This window comes from Aethalodelphis obliquidens, unplaced genomic scaffold, assembly GCF_003676395.1.
Source record: "Aethalodelphis obliquidens isolate GAN/ISIS:26980383/991018 unplaced genomic scaffold, ASM367639v1 scaffold6, whole genome shotgun sequence".
NCBI lineage: Eukaryota > Metazoa > Chordata > Mammalia > Artiodactyla > Delphinidae > Aethalodelphis > Aethalodelphis obliquidens.
In genome coordinates, this window is record NW_020837950.1 from 71326477 (window position 1) to 71343502 (window position 17026).

Genomic DNA, 17026 nt, shown 5'->3' on the forward strand with positions numbered 1-17026 from the left:
AGGAGAAAGGGCAATCAAGATGGTAAATTCTTAAACTATTCTTGGAGGTTCCTCAGTACTCTTCCCATCTATTCACTTTCTCTTCTGTAGTAAAATAAACATGACATTCCCTACCCCTTCCATATTTTCCTAAGGCTACCATAACAAATTACTACAGACTTGGATGGCTTAAAACAACAAACTTTATTCTCTCACAGTTCTGGAGGTTAGAAGTCTGAAGTCAAGGTGTGAAACATGCAGGCAAGAACCCTTCCAGCTTCTGACGTTTACCGGTAATCCTTGCTTTCCACATGCATCACTCCAGTCCCTGCCTCCATCATTCCTGTCTTCTCCCTGTGTGTCTGTGTCTCTTCTCCTTAGAAACATACAAGTCACAGTGGGCTAAGGGCCCACTCTACTCCAGTATACTCATTTTAACTAATTATATCTGCAAATACCCTATTTCCAAATAAGGTTACATTCTGAGATAATGGGGGCTAGGACTTCAACATATCTTTTTGGGGACCAAAATTTAACCCATAACAACTTCTTATACTTAAAACTGAGCTCCTATAGCTTGGTTTTTTTTTCCTACGGCAACTTAAGAAACTAATTTAATGACTATCTCACAGACACTGAATCTGAAAAAAAAGGTCCGATTTTGATCTAATAAAAAACTTGACAACGTTTGACATATGAATTTGTCTGTTATCTTCTTTTTTATGGAAATTCTTTTACATTATTGGTAAAGGAACCATCACTTGACCAAGTTCTTCTTAGGAGTTGTGTATCAGAACGATTCTTGTTCAGTCCAGCTAAAACATCTCACTTTAAGAGACTACTGACTGTAGCCCTCTCTTTACAATGTGGGCTGGGGAAGAGACGGTCTGTGTGCAAAGGAAATAAAGCACATAGGCAGGAAGCAGAGCCCAGAGCAAAAGTCGGGATAACATTTGAATGCCAGGCCCCAATTATGCCTGGGCTCAGGTGCATGCCTGTTACGGCAGTCTGTGAGTCACTCTGTATCCTCATAACCTTCTTTTAGTTTAATGTAATTTGAGTTAGGTTTCAATATTTAGTTTAGAAAGCATCTCTCACCAGCGCCCCTGTGTGGCACAACTCTAGGAGGTGTTACTGAAGAGTAATCTGCATCTGTACTGTCCAATACGGCAGCCACCAGCCCCATGTGGCTATTTAATGAAAAGGAAATAAAACTAAAAAAAATGCAGTCACATTAATCGCATTCCAAATGCTCAGTAGCCACATGGGAGTAGTGGCCACTACGCTGGCTAGCACAGGCAGAACATGTCCATCACCGAAGGTTCTTTAGGACAGCCCTAGTCTTCATGAATGGCTCCCCCTGGAGTTACAGGCACGATCAAGAAGAAAGTCCACACAGGGCAGCTTTATATTCAAGGCCTGACATACAGTAAATCTTGCTTGTTAAAGCTGTATTTTATTTCCAACTAAGGTTATCAGTTTCCAGAATTTCAAGTGTCTTAGAGTTTTCTGTTCCCTTTAGGGATGTGAATTTTAAGTGTCTCTTTTAGGGTAAAGTTCCTTGAACTGGGAGTTGATACCTGACTTCTTGGTCCATTACCATGTGACAGTATTAGTTTCCTACTGCTGCTATAACAAACTTAGTGGTTTAAAACAACACAAATTTATTATCTTACATTTTTGTAGATGAGAAATCCGACATGGGTCTCACTGGGCTGAAGTTAAGGTGTCAGCAAGGCTGTTACTTTCCGGAGGCTCCAGGGTAGAATTTCTTTGACTTCTCTGTCCCTTGGCTCTTGGCCCTCTTTCATCTTCAAAGCTAGCAATGGCCGGCTGAACCATCCTCATATCACAACACTCTGACACATACTGGTGCCTCCCTCTTCCACTTCTAAGGACCCTTGTGATTACATGAGGCCCAACCAGATAATCCAGGATAATCTCTCCATCTCAATGTCAGCTGATTAGCACACTTAATTCCATCTGCAACCTTAATTCCCCTTTGCCTAACCTAACCTAACATATATACAAATTCTGGGGAATAGGACATGGTCATCTTTAAGGGTCCATCATTCTACTTTCCAGTGATACTGGGCAAATGACTCTTTTCCTCTGGTTTTTGCATTTGTAAAATTATGCAACTGGTCTATATAACCCCCTAAGGTCCTTTCCAGTTCTACCACCTAGGACTCCAAATTGACAAAAGTTAATAGTTACTGTTTTATCTGGTCTTTCACTGAATTTGGATTAAATACTTATTCTGAGATAAGGTAACTCTGACTTTATGTTCAGAAGTGACTTCCAAAGGTATTGGGCCGTGAATCTCCCAGAGTAAGTGTTGGCCAGAGCCCAAAACACAAACAAAGCCATTTATAAGGCAATGAAACTTTCTATTTAACATCAGAATGGAGATACAAATAATACACTTTCAAATGTATAGTATTAATACATTAAGTGTTTAAATTATATGTTAATGCAGTGGCATATAAATAGGTGTTAACTGATTCACAAGAAAGGGTTTAAATGAGGGATAAATGAAGTGTCTTTTCATTTGTCTCTATTAGCTCTCACCAACTCCTTTTTTTGAATAGTCTGTTATTCATTGGATGAAAGTCGTGTGAGCAAAAAGAGGCCATACCGGTGTTAAAAAGAGTCACCCAAATGAAACTCATTCAAACTCAAGGAAATGGAGTCAGAAGAAACTCTGGTAAGAAGAAAATAGTATTTGGGTTCTTTTGTATTTTAAATAATAGAGTAGGAGTAGTTCTATCATCCTGATCACTAAATAAGTGTTCTGATTAGAAATCAGAAGTTGATAGAAGGACTAAATCCTCAGCAGTGATTTTTTTTAAATCTATATCCTTAAAAAGTTTTCTTACCAATGACCCAATTATCAGACGGCACTTTCCACATTAAAATACTTCTAGTAATTTACGTTAGAATTGACATTTTATACACTGTCACAATGTACATAATCTGAAGAATACAGAAGTATTTTTTAATTTAATTATGTGAAACACAAATGCTGACTCGACATATGTTCACATGTAACTCTTTCTCTCAGTTTACAGCTCAACAGATTGGTGAATCCAGAGGAACTGCTATAAACACTAATACCTATAATGGAAAAAAAAGAAAACTGTAGCATTAACCAGCAGAAGTAATATTAAAATTAGACCATTCTGAACAATGCACCTTAAAGTATCAGGGGAAGTCTAAAAAAACAAATCCACAAAGAATATCAACTCCTCATTTTATCTAAATTTTAGCAAGAAAAAAAATTTTTTTTTAAATCTTAGCTACAGGAGTAGCAAAAGCATCTGGTTTTGATTTAAAAAACTATTTCATTTTTATCTCTTGATTGACTGAAGTAGTGAAATGGGCAAGGTGATAATAATAGAACAAAATAATAGAACAAAATACATCTGTGATTACTATTTTATTCTCCAGCACATATAAGTTATCTACTTTAATCAACCTAATCCAAGAAAGCTGAGATTTATAAGGATGATTTTTCATTTTACAAAAGGATTAATATAGGATTTCTTTAAAAATATTTTCAGAAATATGGCACACATATACATATAAAATAAACTCACTCTTTTAAATAACAGACCATGCAGTGTATTCTATCTTATTCACAGCTAGGTTTTATCAGGAATTGTCCAACTGGGTGTTAGTTGTAATGACAATCATAATAAAATCGTCATGCAGTAAGAAGTTTAACAATTGAATGCCCTGTTCTCGTGGAATTTTACACTCATGTGTGGTATATGACAAACAGGTATTAAGAAATACATACACAAACAATGATAACTTGTCCTAAGTGCTATGAAGGTACTGTGTACAGATTTAGGGAAATATTAGATTTAGATTAGATTAGATTTAAGGAAATATGATTTAGATTAGATTTAAGGAAATATGATTTTGGTTTCATTCTTAAGCACAACTTCCTTTGAACACAGTCAAAGTGTAATGATTAAAAATGATTATGCTAAGAGATCCTTGAGCCAAGGTATTAATTCATAAATTAATTCATAAATTAATTCATAAATTTGTCACAGACAGGAATATAGGTGCTAAAAAGTATAAACCTAATGAAAAAAGTCAAAACACATTATTTAAAAGAGGTCAAATTAACTTGCATAGTCTATTCAATCCTAGAAAATCACATACTTACTGTATCGGTATTCCAAAAGTTTATTCCAACCCATTTCTTCTTTCATACTCTAAAACATCTTCATTATGTTGTTTGATGAGCTAGAAGTAGGTAAGAGTTAAAATTAGAAATGTAATCTTCCTGGCAACTTAAAGAGGAGAAGGAGAAGATCAACTAATGATATTTATATTTTGCAAGAGAAATAAGGATAGATTAAAAGAATTACAACTATTCTAGTTAGAAATAAAAGGCTAAAGGATACAGAAGTCCAAAAGCTATGAATGATATGTACTTGTTCACCACAATCTGACATACTATAAATTTGAGAAGGCAACCCTTAAAAGTTTAAATCCAACTTCTGCAAATAAATTACTTCACTCAGTGGGTAATTAATGGAACGGAGAGCCTTACCACAGAGGGGCTAAAGCAACAGGACAGAGCAGAACCTGGTTATTAGATGGGGTTGGTGGATGTGTACTATACTTCTAACCTCAGAAGTATGATACTGTGAGTGAACGACCAACCCACAACCCCCAACTATATATGTATTAATTAGATGTCACGGAGGACAGCCGCTTTCTCAGAACCACTGTCTGACAGAATATGCAACTAGAACGATGGCTGATATAGGGTGACATGTGTTGCAAAGATCCAATATCAATCAGAGCTCTCAGCAACAAGTTTCTTTTTAGGAAAGCTTTAAGAACGTATAAAGTTACATTATAACAAACGTTATTTTGAAAGGATTAGTTACTAAGTTGTAAGTAACTTTCAACATCTCTTCCTCCTTTCCATGTCAAAGAGCTGAACCACTTTAATGAAAAAACTCCCAAATAAGAGATCTAAGAGTTGGAGGTGGGCGGCAGTGGAGGAAATTCCAAAACAAAAAAATTTAAATACTAATGTAACACAGATACTTTTACAATTTTTATCTATGGAGAGACAGTATTTCACAGTGGTCTACAGTGTAGCTCTGAAGTCAGGGAGAACTTGGTTTGGCAAATTAATTTCTCCAAGTGTTTCCTACATCCGTAAGAGGTCAATAATAATAGTACTACCACATAGTGTTGTTGAAAAAATTAAACAAGTTTTTACAGGTAAAGCATTTGGCATACTGTAAACAAAGGCAAAAAAGAAAGAAAGAAAGAAAAAGGCTGCTACCAACTAGGTACAATTTCCAACAATGTATTTACACAAACATTGTTAAAATCTTATATCTTGTAAGTCCAATGGGATTTAATTTGTATAGCTTGTTCATTTACGATCTGTCCCTATGGCATCTGAAAAAAGTGCCTTCATAAAACCCCAACCTGCCTCCATCTTTATTAAGAAATAAACTAAAGGATAATTAATATGTAGTAAAACTGCCATTCACGACAAAACCAGGCGAAGGAACAATGACAGAAATCTCGGCCTCATTATACTTTCTCGATGCCTCTGAAAATATTTTTTTAGTCCTTGGAGAAATAGATTATTAGCAGTTACATAAATAACCTATGGTATGGGAGATTTGCTGCTCAACATTCAACCTCACACCGGTACTTGTCCTCTCCAGCGTGCTGGGGTAGCACGATTTAAGGGAGTATATACTTACATAGATCCACAAGAAAACGGAGGTGCCCAAGGTCAGTCCAACCTTCAGCCAGTCAGGGCTGCCTTGTGGCGGTTCCCGAATGTAGAACTTTGACCGCGCTGAAGCTGAAAGGGGACAGAAAGGGTCTCTAAATCTGTAACTTACCACCCTGTGGGGATAAACCTGACATTTACATGCGTATTGTCGCTTTTAATTCCCCCTTCTACTTCCTCATTTAAACAGCCACAGAAAGAGAGGTTCAGAGAGGCCTAGTAACTCGCCCTGGGCCACCAGCAGGGCCAGACCGGGTAGCACCTTCAAAGCCTCGTACGCGGGCTCTGGCGACCCTCCGACGTCTCGGGGGTGGGCAGATAGAAGCGCCCCCGGGAGGGTCTCCTTCTCCCGCGTCTGCAGGAGGAGGGACTCAAAGTCCATTCGCCGAAACCCCGAGGGGTCGGACGGCACTGGGAGGAGGGTGGGCAGCGGCTGACGGGGAGCCGAGAGGCGCGGGTGGAGGCAGGCGTGGGCTCCGGGAGGCGGGCCGGCGAAGGTCACTGCCGGACAAGCCCGGGGCGCAGCCGCCTCCTGCCCCTTCGGGGATGGGTTCGCCCTGGGAGCCGCAGGCTGGAAGGTCGGGGCGGCCTGCTCGAGGAGGGACACTTACAGCCGCTCGGCAGCCTGGCCGGGACCAGCAGCTTGGAGAAAGGGCGCAACAAGGCAGACAGCGCCATCTTGCCGGGTTGGGCTCCGCCTCCTCCAGCCCCGCCGCTCTCGGGGGTCGGCGTCCGGTCGAGCGCTCCCTGGCGGGCGCAGGCGCGGAACCGCGGGCTCTGCGGCCGCGCCGCGTGCGGGTGCTAACCCCAAGAATTGGAGTTACCGCCTGGTACTCTAGCTCTTCTGGTCTCAGCCCTCAATCTGCACAGTGGGATTACGAAGGAGGTGATTACAAGGGGGAAAATGAAAGGTAGTTTAGCCGCGTCTCTGTCCTCGGAGGGTTTATTTCAGACCCCCACCCCAGGGACACTTACAAAGAGAGTTACCAAAATCTTCCTGCGTAAGCCGGAACACTGCAAGTGAAGAGGGTTGAATAGTAGCATTTCGATCGAATTCGGTGTTTCAGGCACTGCGCCTTAATGCATCATTTGATTTACATGCACTATCATTTCACTTTCACAACGGCCGCAGGACACGCCGTGATTATCATTCTCAATTTATAGATGAAGCTCAAAAGACAAGCTCTTCCTCCAAGGTGACATATTATATATACCTCATATTTGAAACGACCTCGTAACAGTTCCCAAAGTCTGTTTATACGCACTAGCACAGTAAAGTCTCACAACCCTGTGAGGAAAAGAGAATCCTAGTATTTCAGAAGTGCCCCGACCAGTTCAAGACCACACAGCTGGGGAAGTTGGGACTCGGACTTAGCCCACCCAACAGGTTTAGACAGTCCCCTGAGGCCATAAGCTGCAGAGCAGGCTCAAAGTGCCAAGTTCAAAGCTCCATTCGTGCTCACCTCTTTTTAGCTATATGATTTTTAGGCAAATTACTTAACCTCTCCAGTTTTATATCTGGAACAAAACACCTACGCTATAGGGTCGTTGGGAAGCTTAGAGCATGTCTGGTGGTTTTAAACAACTTGCTTTTGCCTATCTCTTTGAAACCTATTGTACTGACCAATAGGTTTTATTTTTCACAATTGAACCAGATTTTTTGTGCATTTAATTCTCGATTCAAAGTGAGGTCTAAAGGCCATGTAAAAATATGTATATTTTTACATATTTTAATTAGGTTTAATCTTTTAAGCCTAATGTCATTTGGGTTCATTTTAAGGGCAAAATAAATGTTAGCAAATCTCTTTTTCTTTCTATACTTTCCTTAGCAATGTTATTGAAAAAAAATTGTTAACCAAAAATTATTGACCAAAAAAGTAAAATAATCGTTCTATGTTTTCTGGTTCATTTTTACATGCAACTGATGGCTACATAGATTGCTAAACTGTGAGTCACTTTATAGTTTGTAACCTAGTTTGAGCCTCCTGGACTCATGCTCAAGTAAGCAAACCACGCAACTAACATGCTGAGTCAGTTGTTGGTTCTCAATTTCTTGACTTCTTGTCCACTCAGCAACCTGTCAGTAGTATATCCTTTCTACCCCATCCCTTGGAAGTTTATCCTGACACAGCTTTTGCTAGAATCCAACAAGTTGGAACAGAAGCCACATTTAGTCAGAGCATACAAAACCATTAGGCAAATTACTAAATTTCACTACTGCTATTGGAAAAGCCTGTTTTGTTCTTTTGCCCCCTGTATCCTTTTACCAGTGTATATTTTGGGAAAGTGATGAAGTATAAGCACATTTCTCTCAGCATGTTAGAGCTGATGGAACCCTACACTTGGAGTAGGCAGCTGTAGGTGAAACTCCATCTTGAAAAGAATCCTGATGAAGCAATTTCAGCCAGGAGCTAATAGCTGTGATATTTTGGTAGAAGTTGCTACGTGACATTCATTTAAGCATCCCCAGAAACTGAATGCTAACACCTTATTAATGACACAGGCAGAGGGTTCCCCCTTTCTAGTTAGCAGCTAGAAAATCAAATTTTTATTTTATTTTTACATATACATGTATCTATTCTTTTTCAAATTCTTTTCCCATTTAGGTTGTTACAGAATATTTAGATGAGTTCCCTGTGCTATACAGTAGGTCCTTGTTGGTTATCTATTTTATTTTATTTATTTATTTTTTTAAAAATAAATTTACTTATTTTATTTATTTTTGGCTGCGCTGGATCTTCCTTGCTGCGCGCGGGCTTTCTCTAGCTGCGGCGAGCGGGGGCTACTCTTCATTGCGGTGCGCGGGCTTCTCATTGCGGTGGCTTCTCTTGTTGCAGAGCACGGACTCCAGGCATGCAGGCTTCAGTAGTTGTGGCTCACGGGCTTAGTTGCTCCGCGGCATGTGGGATCTTCCCCGACCAGGGCTCAAACCCGTGTTCCCTGCATAGGCAGGCAGATTCTTAACCACTGTGCCACCAGGGAAGCCCTGGTTATCTATTTTAAATATAGCGGTGTGTACATGTCAATCCCAAATTTCCAGTCTATCCCTGCCCCCCACCCTTCCTCCCTGGTAACCGTAGTTAAGTTCGTTCTCTAAATCTGTGAGTCTGTTTCTGTTTTGTAAGTAAGTTCATTTGTATAATTTTTTTTAATATTCCGCATATAAGGCATATCATATGATATTTGTCTTTCTCTGTCTGAATTATTTCACTTAGTATGATAATCTCCATGTCCATCCATGTTGCTGGAAAATCAAATTTTTAGTCCCAGATTTTTCCACTGGGAAACATCTTACTCAACTCACATCTCCCGGGGAAGGGTTAAAGTAAAGCCAGAGTTGAAAACAGTATAAAAGGTAAAAGTGCTTCCTACATGTTCACTGATTTATGAAGCATGAGAATACTATACATCAAATTCAAATCTGGAGAGGGATAGCTGTATCTGAAAGTTTTTATTAAAAAAAAAAAGCAATCACAAAACGTTAACATTTTGTAAATCTGGGTGGCAAATACATAGATTTCTTTTATGTTTGTTTCTAGAAAATGTAAATATGTAGAAGTGTCAATAGAGAACCTCTTACATATATGAAGATGGAGGAATTTCACTCTATGTACCCCTTTTGTAGAATTAAAGTTTGCAAAGTTATTTCTTTATTTATGGTGAATTTATCACAAAAGTGATATGCAAACACATGGTGTAAGATGAATGAAATAACTACCACCACCACCATCACCATCATCACACCTAGCCTTGGATATGTTAACTCCCTGCATAGCTGTCATTCAAAGCATAAGCCGTTAAATGGGCTCGCTATTTGTCAAATAGTGGTACCTATCAGAGTAGACATTTTATTGAGTTCAGGCTATCAAATCACTGACTGTGTGGTCCAACTATCTGTAGGTGCATTTTAACTAGGATGTTTATAACTCACATAAATGTTGAATCAGACTAGTATTCACTGAGTCTTAAAGATTGTTATTTATTTGTCATTAGCCAAAAGGAACATATTTGCCAAACTATCTTGCTAGCTCATCTATTCAGTTACTCAGCTTCTGGTAGAAACTACAATTTGTTTCAAAGACCAGAAATTTTCTTCCCCCAAGGTGAAAACAGAATATTATTTACAGGAGAAATTTAGAAAAACATAGCAAATAATATTGCCAGAAGGACTTTTGGATATGAAGCTAGAGATTTGGAAACCCAAGTTAGTAGCTAAGCTAAAATTATCACCTTAAGTGAGACAATTTTTCTACTTTTTAATAGTTCAGAGAGTTGAAAGACCTGTTGGGGGCGGTGAAGTTTGAAGGTTACTAGTAAATAACAGCCGTTTTATGAATTCTAAATTTGTTCTTAGTTTTTTTTTTAAAGCTAAAGTTAAAAAACTGGCCGTATTTCGAAACTCAAAAATGGTTTCTTGTACATACAATTTTCTGAATGAAACTTTTAAAGAGACATCACAGAATTTGAAGAAATTCCAGGATCTGACTTCTAAAGTCTTACTTATGCCCCAGGCAAAAGGAGAGGGCGTGCAAGATAGCAGCTAGAAAACCCAAGTATTAGTCGCAGATTCTTCCACTGGGAAACATCTTACTCAACTCACACCTTCCATGGAGGATTAAAGAGCAAGCCGAAAACAGTAAAACATCTGTGTAACTATGATTAAAAAATCAAAGCTACTGCATATATTGTATAATGATTCATGATGCACAGAATGCGACTACTGATGGAATTCAGGATCTGGAGAGAGATAATCAAAAACAATCAAGGATAAAAATGGCTCATACGATGTGAAAATTTGTAGTCATCAACAGATTGCCACTTTTAAAATAGTTTTACTGTCGAGTTTTAGTGAAATGGCTTGAAGAGACTCTATTAGGTATCAGTCTGACCTTGCTTACTGCAGTAGTTCTCTAGTATCCTTGCCAGATACTCTTCGGCTTCCTAAGATTTAAGGATTTCTAATGACGGGGAGTCACAGTATTAAGCACTAGCTTGAAGCCAGTTCCAGGGGAGTCAGTGACCTTGAATTCTTCACAACCCAAGGTGAGTCATACAGTCCTCAACACTGCATTGCATGAACTCGGCGATGAAATAAAAACACACACTTTAACCTTCAGATGTTTCTTTGGCAGTGCAAACATGGTACTCCGGATCTGGCTGACTACCTTTCCAGGGTCCTCTTAAAGTAATAAAAGTAAATCACTGATGCCCCAGCCAGGCCCATTTGCTTGGTTAACTCTTTCACGCTTTTCAGACTCCGGTAAGCCCCATCCTCTCTGGATCTATTTACAAGTCCCCACTGTGGTGAAACTTTCATTTCCCCTCCGCCTCTGCTGCTTGATTAGGCACTTGGTCCACGATCAAACACACCGCTTTTTGGACACCGGGATTTTAGCACTTGAGGCTCAAACTATGATTATACAGACTGGAAGAGTCTACCCAATGAATGAAAAGCCAATCTAGCAAAAAGTAGTGGGATCGCTACTTTTGATGCGGCGGGGGTCGGAACCGCAGTTAGCCACTCTCCCCTCGCTCCCCCGGCGCCTCGGAGACAAGAAACCGAAAGGATGGGCGGGGCCTGCCGCGACCCTCGCGGCCTGCGCGGACCTGGGCGGGCCTCCAGGTTTCCCAGCAAGCTCCAGGACTGAGGAGGTGGGGAAAGGAGGTCATCGCGCCTGCGTGTTAGGAGGTGTGACCCGGGTGGGAAAGCTCTCCACGTCCGCCATTTTGGCTGCCTTCTGTCGGTCTGTTCAGTTACCACGTGAACCGCCGACGGAGACCCGTGGGGGGGGGGGGGGGGGGGGGGGCGGGGTTAAGGGGGAAGGGAAAAAAGACTACGAGGGGAAGGGGGTGTCTGGGTTGGGCGACGCGGTGACACCCGAGGCCCGGTGGCGGCGGTGGATCGGGGCAATCAAGGCTGAAGCAGCCAGGGAACGACGGCGGCGGCGGCGGCGGTCGGACAAACAGACTGACCGAGCCCGGCGGTGGCGGGAGCAGCGGGAGGAGCCGGAACGATGCCGGCCGTGAGCCTCCCGCCCAAGGAGAACGCGCTCTTCAAGCGGATCTTGGTAAGTGGGAGGCTCCGGACCAGCAGTGAGGAGGATTTAGCCGGTGCACGGGCCTGTCACCCCTAACCTCGGTCCAGGGGCACCCGGCCACCGCCGCCCGGGACCCCGCCTTCGTGCTCCTAGTCAGGCCGAATGCAATGCCTCGTCCCCTCCTCGGGGTTCTCACTTGGGCCCGCGCGCCAGGGGCCACGGGCTTCCTCCTCCCGTCCCCACGCTCCGGAGGCCGTTGTTCCGGAGTAGGCCCCATTCTCCTGGCTTCGAAGCGGCCGGTTTTCATGCTCCCTGAGCGAAGGGGACAGAGGCCTGGCCTTCAGCGGGGAAGCGGGCGACACGGGTAGGAGCGGTGGCCCGGGTGGTTTGGGAAGCCTGCCGGCAGGCCGGGGTGGCACCCTTGGAAGGAACAGGTGGTGCGGATGCGGCACAGCTCATTCATTGCCCAAGCGCGGCTCTCCCTCCATCGTCCGTCCCTCCCTCTTCCTCTCCTCTTGGGAGTCACCTGTCCCCGCCCGGCTCGGGGTCACTGAATGACCTGGGAGGAGAGAAGGAAGAAAGGCGTTCAGAAGAGGAGAGGAAGGCTTCTAAACGACAGCCTCGATGGAGTCAGTAGGAATGCTGAGATCTGCAGCTTCTCGGCCTCTTTACCTCCTTTCAGGAGTAGGGGAGAGACATTTATTTCTTAGCTTCCGAGCGGGAAACATCACCCTCCTTGGGAGGTGGGGCCCATTGCGAGGGGGCGGTCCAGTAGGAAGTGGAAAGTTAAGAGCTTTCAGCGGAGAAGTTCTGGACATAGATTTTCTTGTAGACCGAAGTGTATCAACACTGACGCAAGAAGTGATTAGCAGAGAAAAGAGAATATAAGGACTTGTGAAATGGATCTTTTTGACGCTAGCTCAGGCTCGATAATTCCCTGCATTTCACTTTGCCGTTTGCATTTTTTTTTTTTAATAACCGTAAATGCGATGATGTTTGGAGGGGCTGTTTACACTGTAACATCTGCTTTGTAGCTTTGGTGCTATAATTAATACTTTGTAGCACGTTTTTTGTTTGGCATCTAGTGTGTGGGTTGCCACTTTCGTGCAGACACTTCTTTATGAAAGGATTAACTGCATTTCCTAGACTTAAGACTTCAAATTTGGAGTGTGTGTACGAAAGTGTTAGTTCTTTCCTCTTGTAATTTAAATGTATTTCATTTGTTTGAAACGTGTAACAGCTCTGAGGATCCGGGTTTTCTAGAGAAAGGAAAGTAACCCATGCTGAACTAACTTTGATTTTACAAAAATATCCATATGCCTACAGATTTAGTCAGTTCGTGTGGAAACATATAGGAAAGTTGCATCCAATACGGTGTTAACTCTTAGTTACTTTGAAGTCCTTATTGCCATTTTTTTTGGTTTCAAGACTAATTGGAGTGTAGGTAGGACTATAGCACCTTTCTACCACAGCAATTTATTTACTTTTACAACTTTTAAAGGAGTAGTTGTTCTCTCCATTATGATAGCCGTTAGCCACATGTGGCTCTTGTACACTTGAAATATGGCTAGTGTGATTGAGAAATTGAATTCTTAATTTTAATTAATTTAATTTAGTCTCAAGATGTCTCAAGATTAAGGAACACCCTGAGATTAAGGCTAACAGCTAGTGTAAGGGTCAGGAATGCAACTTTTTTTCGGCTGCGTTGGGTCTTCGTTGCTGCACGCGGGCTTTCTCTAGTTGCGGCGAGCGGGGGCTGCTCTTCGTTGCGGTGCGCGGGCTTCTCATTGCGGTGGCTTCTCTTGTTGCGGAGCACGGGCTCTAGGCGTGCGGGCTTCAGTAGTTGTGGCACGAGGGCTCAGTAGTTGTGGCTCACGGGCTCTAGAGCGCAGGCTCAGTAGTTGTGGCGCATGGGCTTAGTTGCTCCGCGGCATGTGGGATCTTCCCGGACCAGGGCTCGAACCCGTGTCCCCTGCATGGGCAGACGGGTTCTTAACCACTGCACCACCAGGGAAGTCCTGAAACTTTTTTTTTTCCACGGCACTTAAACCACACCTGCCTAGTTCTTTGTTAGGTAAAAGGAGTTGTAGTAATTGTTAGGTGGCTACACATATTGTAGGTACCTACAAATGTTGTAGGTAAATTATTTCATGTTATTTATTGCTTTTGGAAAAAGTGCTGTTTCTACAGTTAATGATACTTAGGTTGGACTTAGTTGCAGATGAAATTAAAATTAGGAATTGTTAACAAGTAGATTTCCATATGTGCATAGGAAGGTCAGCTGACTTTAGTTTCTATGTGACAATAATAGTTTTGCAGCTGAGTAAGGAAAGTGACCTTGAAATTGGTCTTAATATACTTTTACCCATACTGCATGTGTTTAGAATATAACAAAGAAAAAATAAAAAATGGAAACAAAGTTTTACCTGCTCTGAAGTCCCCTTTCTTCTGTATACAGTAGGTAATCAAATGTTTGAACTAGAATAAATTTGTTTAAAAGTGAATTAGAGGGACTTCCCTGGCAGTCCAGTGGTTGAGACTTCGCCTTCCAGTGCAGGGGGTGTGGGTTCGATCCCTGGTCAGGGGTGCTAGGATCCCACAGGCCTCGCGGCCAGGAAGCAAAGGCATAAAGCAGAGGCAGTGTTGTAGCACATTCAATAAAGACTTTAAAAAAAAAAAAGGTCCACATCCAAAAAAATCTTAATAAAAAAAGAAGTGAATTAGAAAACAAAATGCAATTTTGATATAATGTAAATACACTACATTCTTATGAAACTCACAAAATACTTTTTTTAAAAGTCTGTAAAGAATCTTATGAGAATAAAAATCTGATAATGTGGCAAATTCACTGATTTGTTTGTTTTCTTTTAGATTTCTATCCTAAATCCTTTCTGGAATGGATATAGTATGAACGAACACAGAAGTATATGTTTTTATATAAATTGACAAAGGATATATATTTTTAAATGCTTTATTGTGTTAGAAACCTGAAATGTTCAAGACATGATTCTTTTAGGTTAAAAGTAGATTAAAATACTTGTTTGTGCAGATTATTTCTAGAATAGAATATTCTGGTAAAAAAAAAATGAATGACTACAGTTTAGTTTTCACTTGTAATAGACAACATGATATGTGCAGAGAAGCAGACAAAAGCTAATAGGGAACTGAATTTAACGTTTGATTATGCAAGTATTTCAAAGCCTTGCAGTCTTGGCCATTATTGGGGATTACACAAACTAAGTTATTTGATGGTATAGAGTTGCCATCCCAAGTATTACTTTGAAGACTGGTTAAAAGCAGTTTCCACAGAGGCAGACATGGTGCCCTGTATGATTGGTGGACAGGAGAGCTACTGGCCAACCAGCTTTAACAGAAGGGATCTCTTTGTTTAGTGTGCATTCTAATTTCCTTTAGTATTTCTGCTTCTGATAATGCATTTCTTAGCATTGATTCAAATATATTTTCTTTGTTCAAAAAAGTGCTTTTGGACATAAAAAGCTAGGTTATAGAAGGGATCATATGCAAAGGACTGTTTGTTCAGAATTTTCTCCCCCAGATAACGGCATAGTTCATTTCTTCTCTTATTTCTTTTAGAATTCTGCTCAGATGTCCTCTAAATGTTATATTGAGGTCTTCCTTGACCAGAAGTCCTCTTCAGCTCAACCTTCTTACTTTCTTCCTCGCTTTATTTTTCTCATCACTTATCATCATCTGACATATGTATACAAGTAATTTATCACATGTCTACCATAATTAAAACGTAGGTTTTATGAGGATAGGGATTTTGTTCTGTTAATTGCTATACCCCCATGAGTTAGAATAACGTACCATGATACGTATTCAAGAAATATTTTTGCATAAAATCAGTGTTAAGACAGTGACTATAGGGCAGGAAAGAGAAATTGTAATCTTTGGATTTTGTGCTTGCATAAAGACTTTTGGAGAAGGGAGTTAGTTAAGCTGGGCCTTGGCATTGTAGAATACATTGTTATATGAGGTAATTGTAGGGTATCAGGCAGAACCTGTATTACCCGGTGAGACCTTGGAAGTTTCATTTATTAATGAATCATGGTATTAGGTTTGTTTACATGGTCTTTTTCCCATCACAGAAGCATAAGAGGAAATTTTTATTGTTTCTTTTTTGGTTGTGTTAGAATTGGAGGAGAAATGGTATCTGGATTAAACGAGGCTGTTTGTCATGAGGAGCCTGTTGTATCAGGCAGTAAAGCTCAGTCATCTGTAGTTTCATACAGCTCTAAAACTGATTCTGACACAAAGTCAGGGGTGAGGACCAGTGTATATGATATGATGAGACAGGAATATAACATGTTAGAAGGGAGAACATTTGTAATTTAGAGTTGCTTTGTGAGTGTTTTTTAGAAAATTTAAAGATCAAATTGAATTCTTGGAATTTGGGAAAGGTGTGCTGGGAAGCTGGTGTTGCAGAGCAAGCCACTTAACTAATCAGTGACTGTAGCCAACCCTCAGCAGCCACATCTAAATACAACTTTGCTCTCTATTTGTAGGCAGTAGCCCTATTGAAGAGAGAAAAACTTAAGATTCTTAGTGAAAAATGGTTTTAGAAATAATGTCAGTTGCCAGTGCTGATGGTAAGAAGGACAAGTGAAGAGATTTAAAAGAGTGATGGTTGTTAGTATATATATTAGGATGTGGAGGGGAGGCAATTTTTGCTGTGACTGTATTCTTTTTTCCTTAATTAATTTTATTTATTTATTTTTGGCTGCGTTGGGTCTTCATTGCTGCGCGGGGGCTTTCTCTAGTTGCGACGAGCAGGGGCTACTCTTCATTGTGGTGCGTGGGCTTCTCTTGTTGCGGAGCACGGGCTCTAGGTGCACAGGCTTTAATAGTAGTGGCACACGGGCTCAGTAGTTGTGGCTTGCAGCCTCTAGAGCGCAGGCTCGGTAGTTGTGGACACCAGGGAAGTCCTGTGACTGTATTCTTGACTTCTGGGAATTTCCCTGGAATGTTGGCTGTACATTTACATTTAAGCTGTTTTATGATGCACGCTGTACAAACTTGTATTGAAGTTGTAACATAAAAAAAAACGAGTTTAACTTGTTGCATGTGGTTTTTCCCCTTTAGGTAAGATATGAATTGTATCTTTACTACTTAATTTGGAACTAAAATAATTCCATAAAATTTTAATTTAATAAAAGCAATCTTTTTGTCTATTTAAAAGTGAAATATAAATTGCGATATAGAA

The 17026-nt window shown here is 41.0% G+C and overlaps 2 protein-coding genes across 5 annotated transcripts in view; one reads left to right on the plus strand and one right to left on the minus strand.

The window, feature by feature from the left end:
• Positions 1 to 164: 164 nt before the first annotated feature.
• On the minus strand, positions 165 to 6505 carry NDUFC1 (NADH:ubiquinone oxidoreductase subunit C1). Of its 2 annotated transcripts, none has more exons than XM_027103749.1 (4): positions 6376 to 6505; positions 5733 to 5836; positions 4160 to 4239; positions 165 to 3096 (listed from the first exon to the last, which is right to left on the minus strand). In XM_027103749.1, the coding sequence occupies exons 1-3, from the start codon at positions 6440 to 6442 to the stop codon at positions 4180 to 4182; spliced, it is 231 nt and encodes a 76-aa protein (XP_026959550.1). In that variant the 5' UTR covers positions 6443 to 6505; the 3' UTR covers positions 165 to 3096; positions 4160 to 4179. The 2 variants fall into 2 exon arrangements, with proteins under 2 accessions (XP_026959550.1, XP_026959552.1); XM_027103751.1 differs by having other exon boundaries at positions 4156 to 4239.
• A 4955-nt stretch (positions 6506 to 11460) lies between these two features.
• Positions 11461 to 17026, plus strand: part of NAA15 (N-alpha-acetyltransferase 15, NatA auxiliary subunit) — a 75779-nt gene continuing 70213 nt past the window's right edge. Inside the window, exon 1 of one of the 3 annotated variants that reach the window (XM_027103752.1) lies at positions 11461 to 11832. In XM_027103752.1, coding sequence (XP_026959553.1) covers positions 11779 to 11832 — 54 coding nt within the window. In that variant the 5' untranslated portion in view covers positions 11461 to 11778. The remainder of the gene's footprint in view (positions 11833 to 17026) is intronic. The other 2 variants (XR_003432296.1, XM_027103753.1) reach the window with 2 other exon arrangements.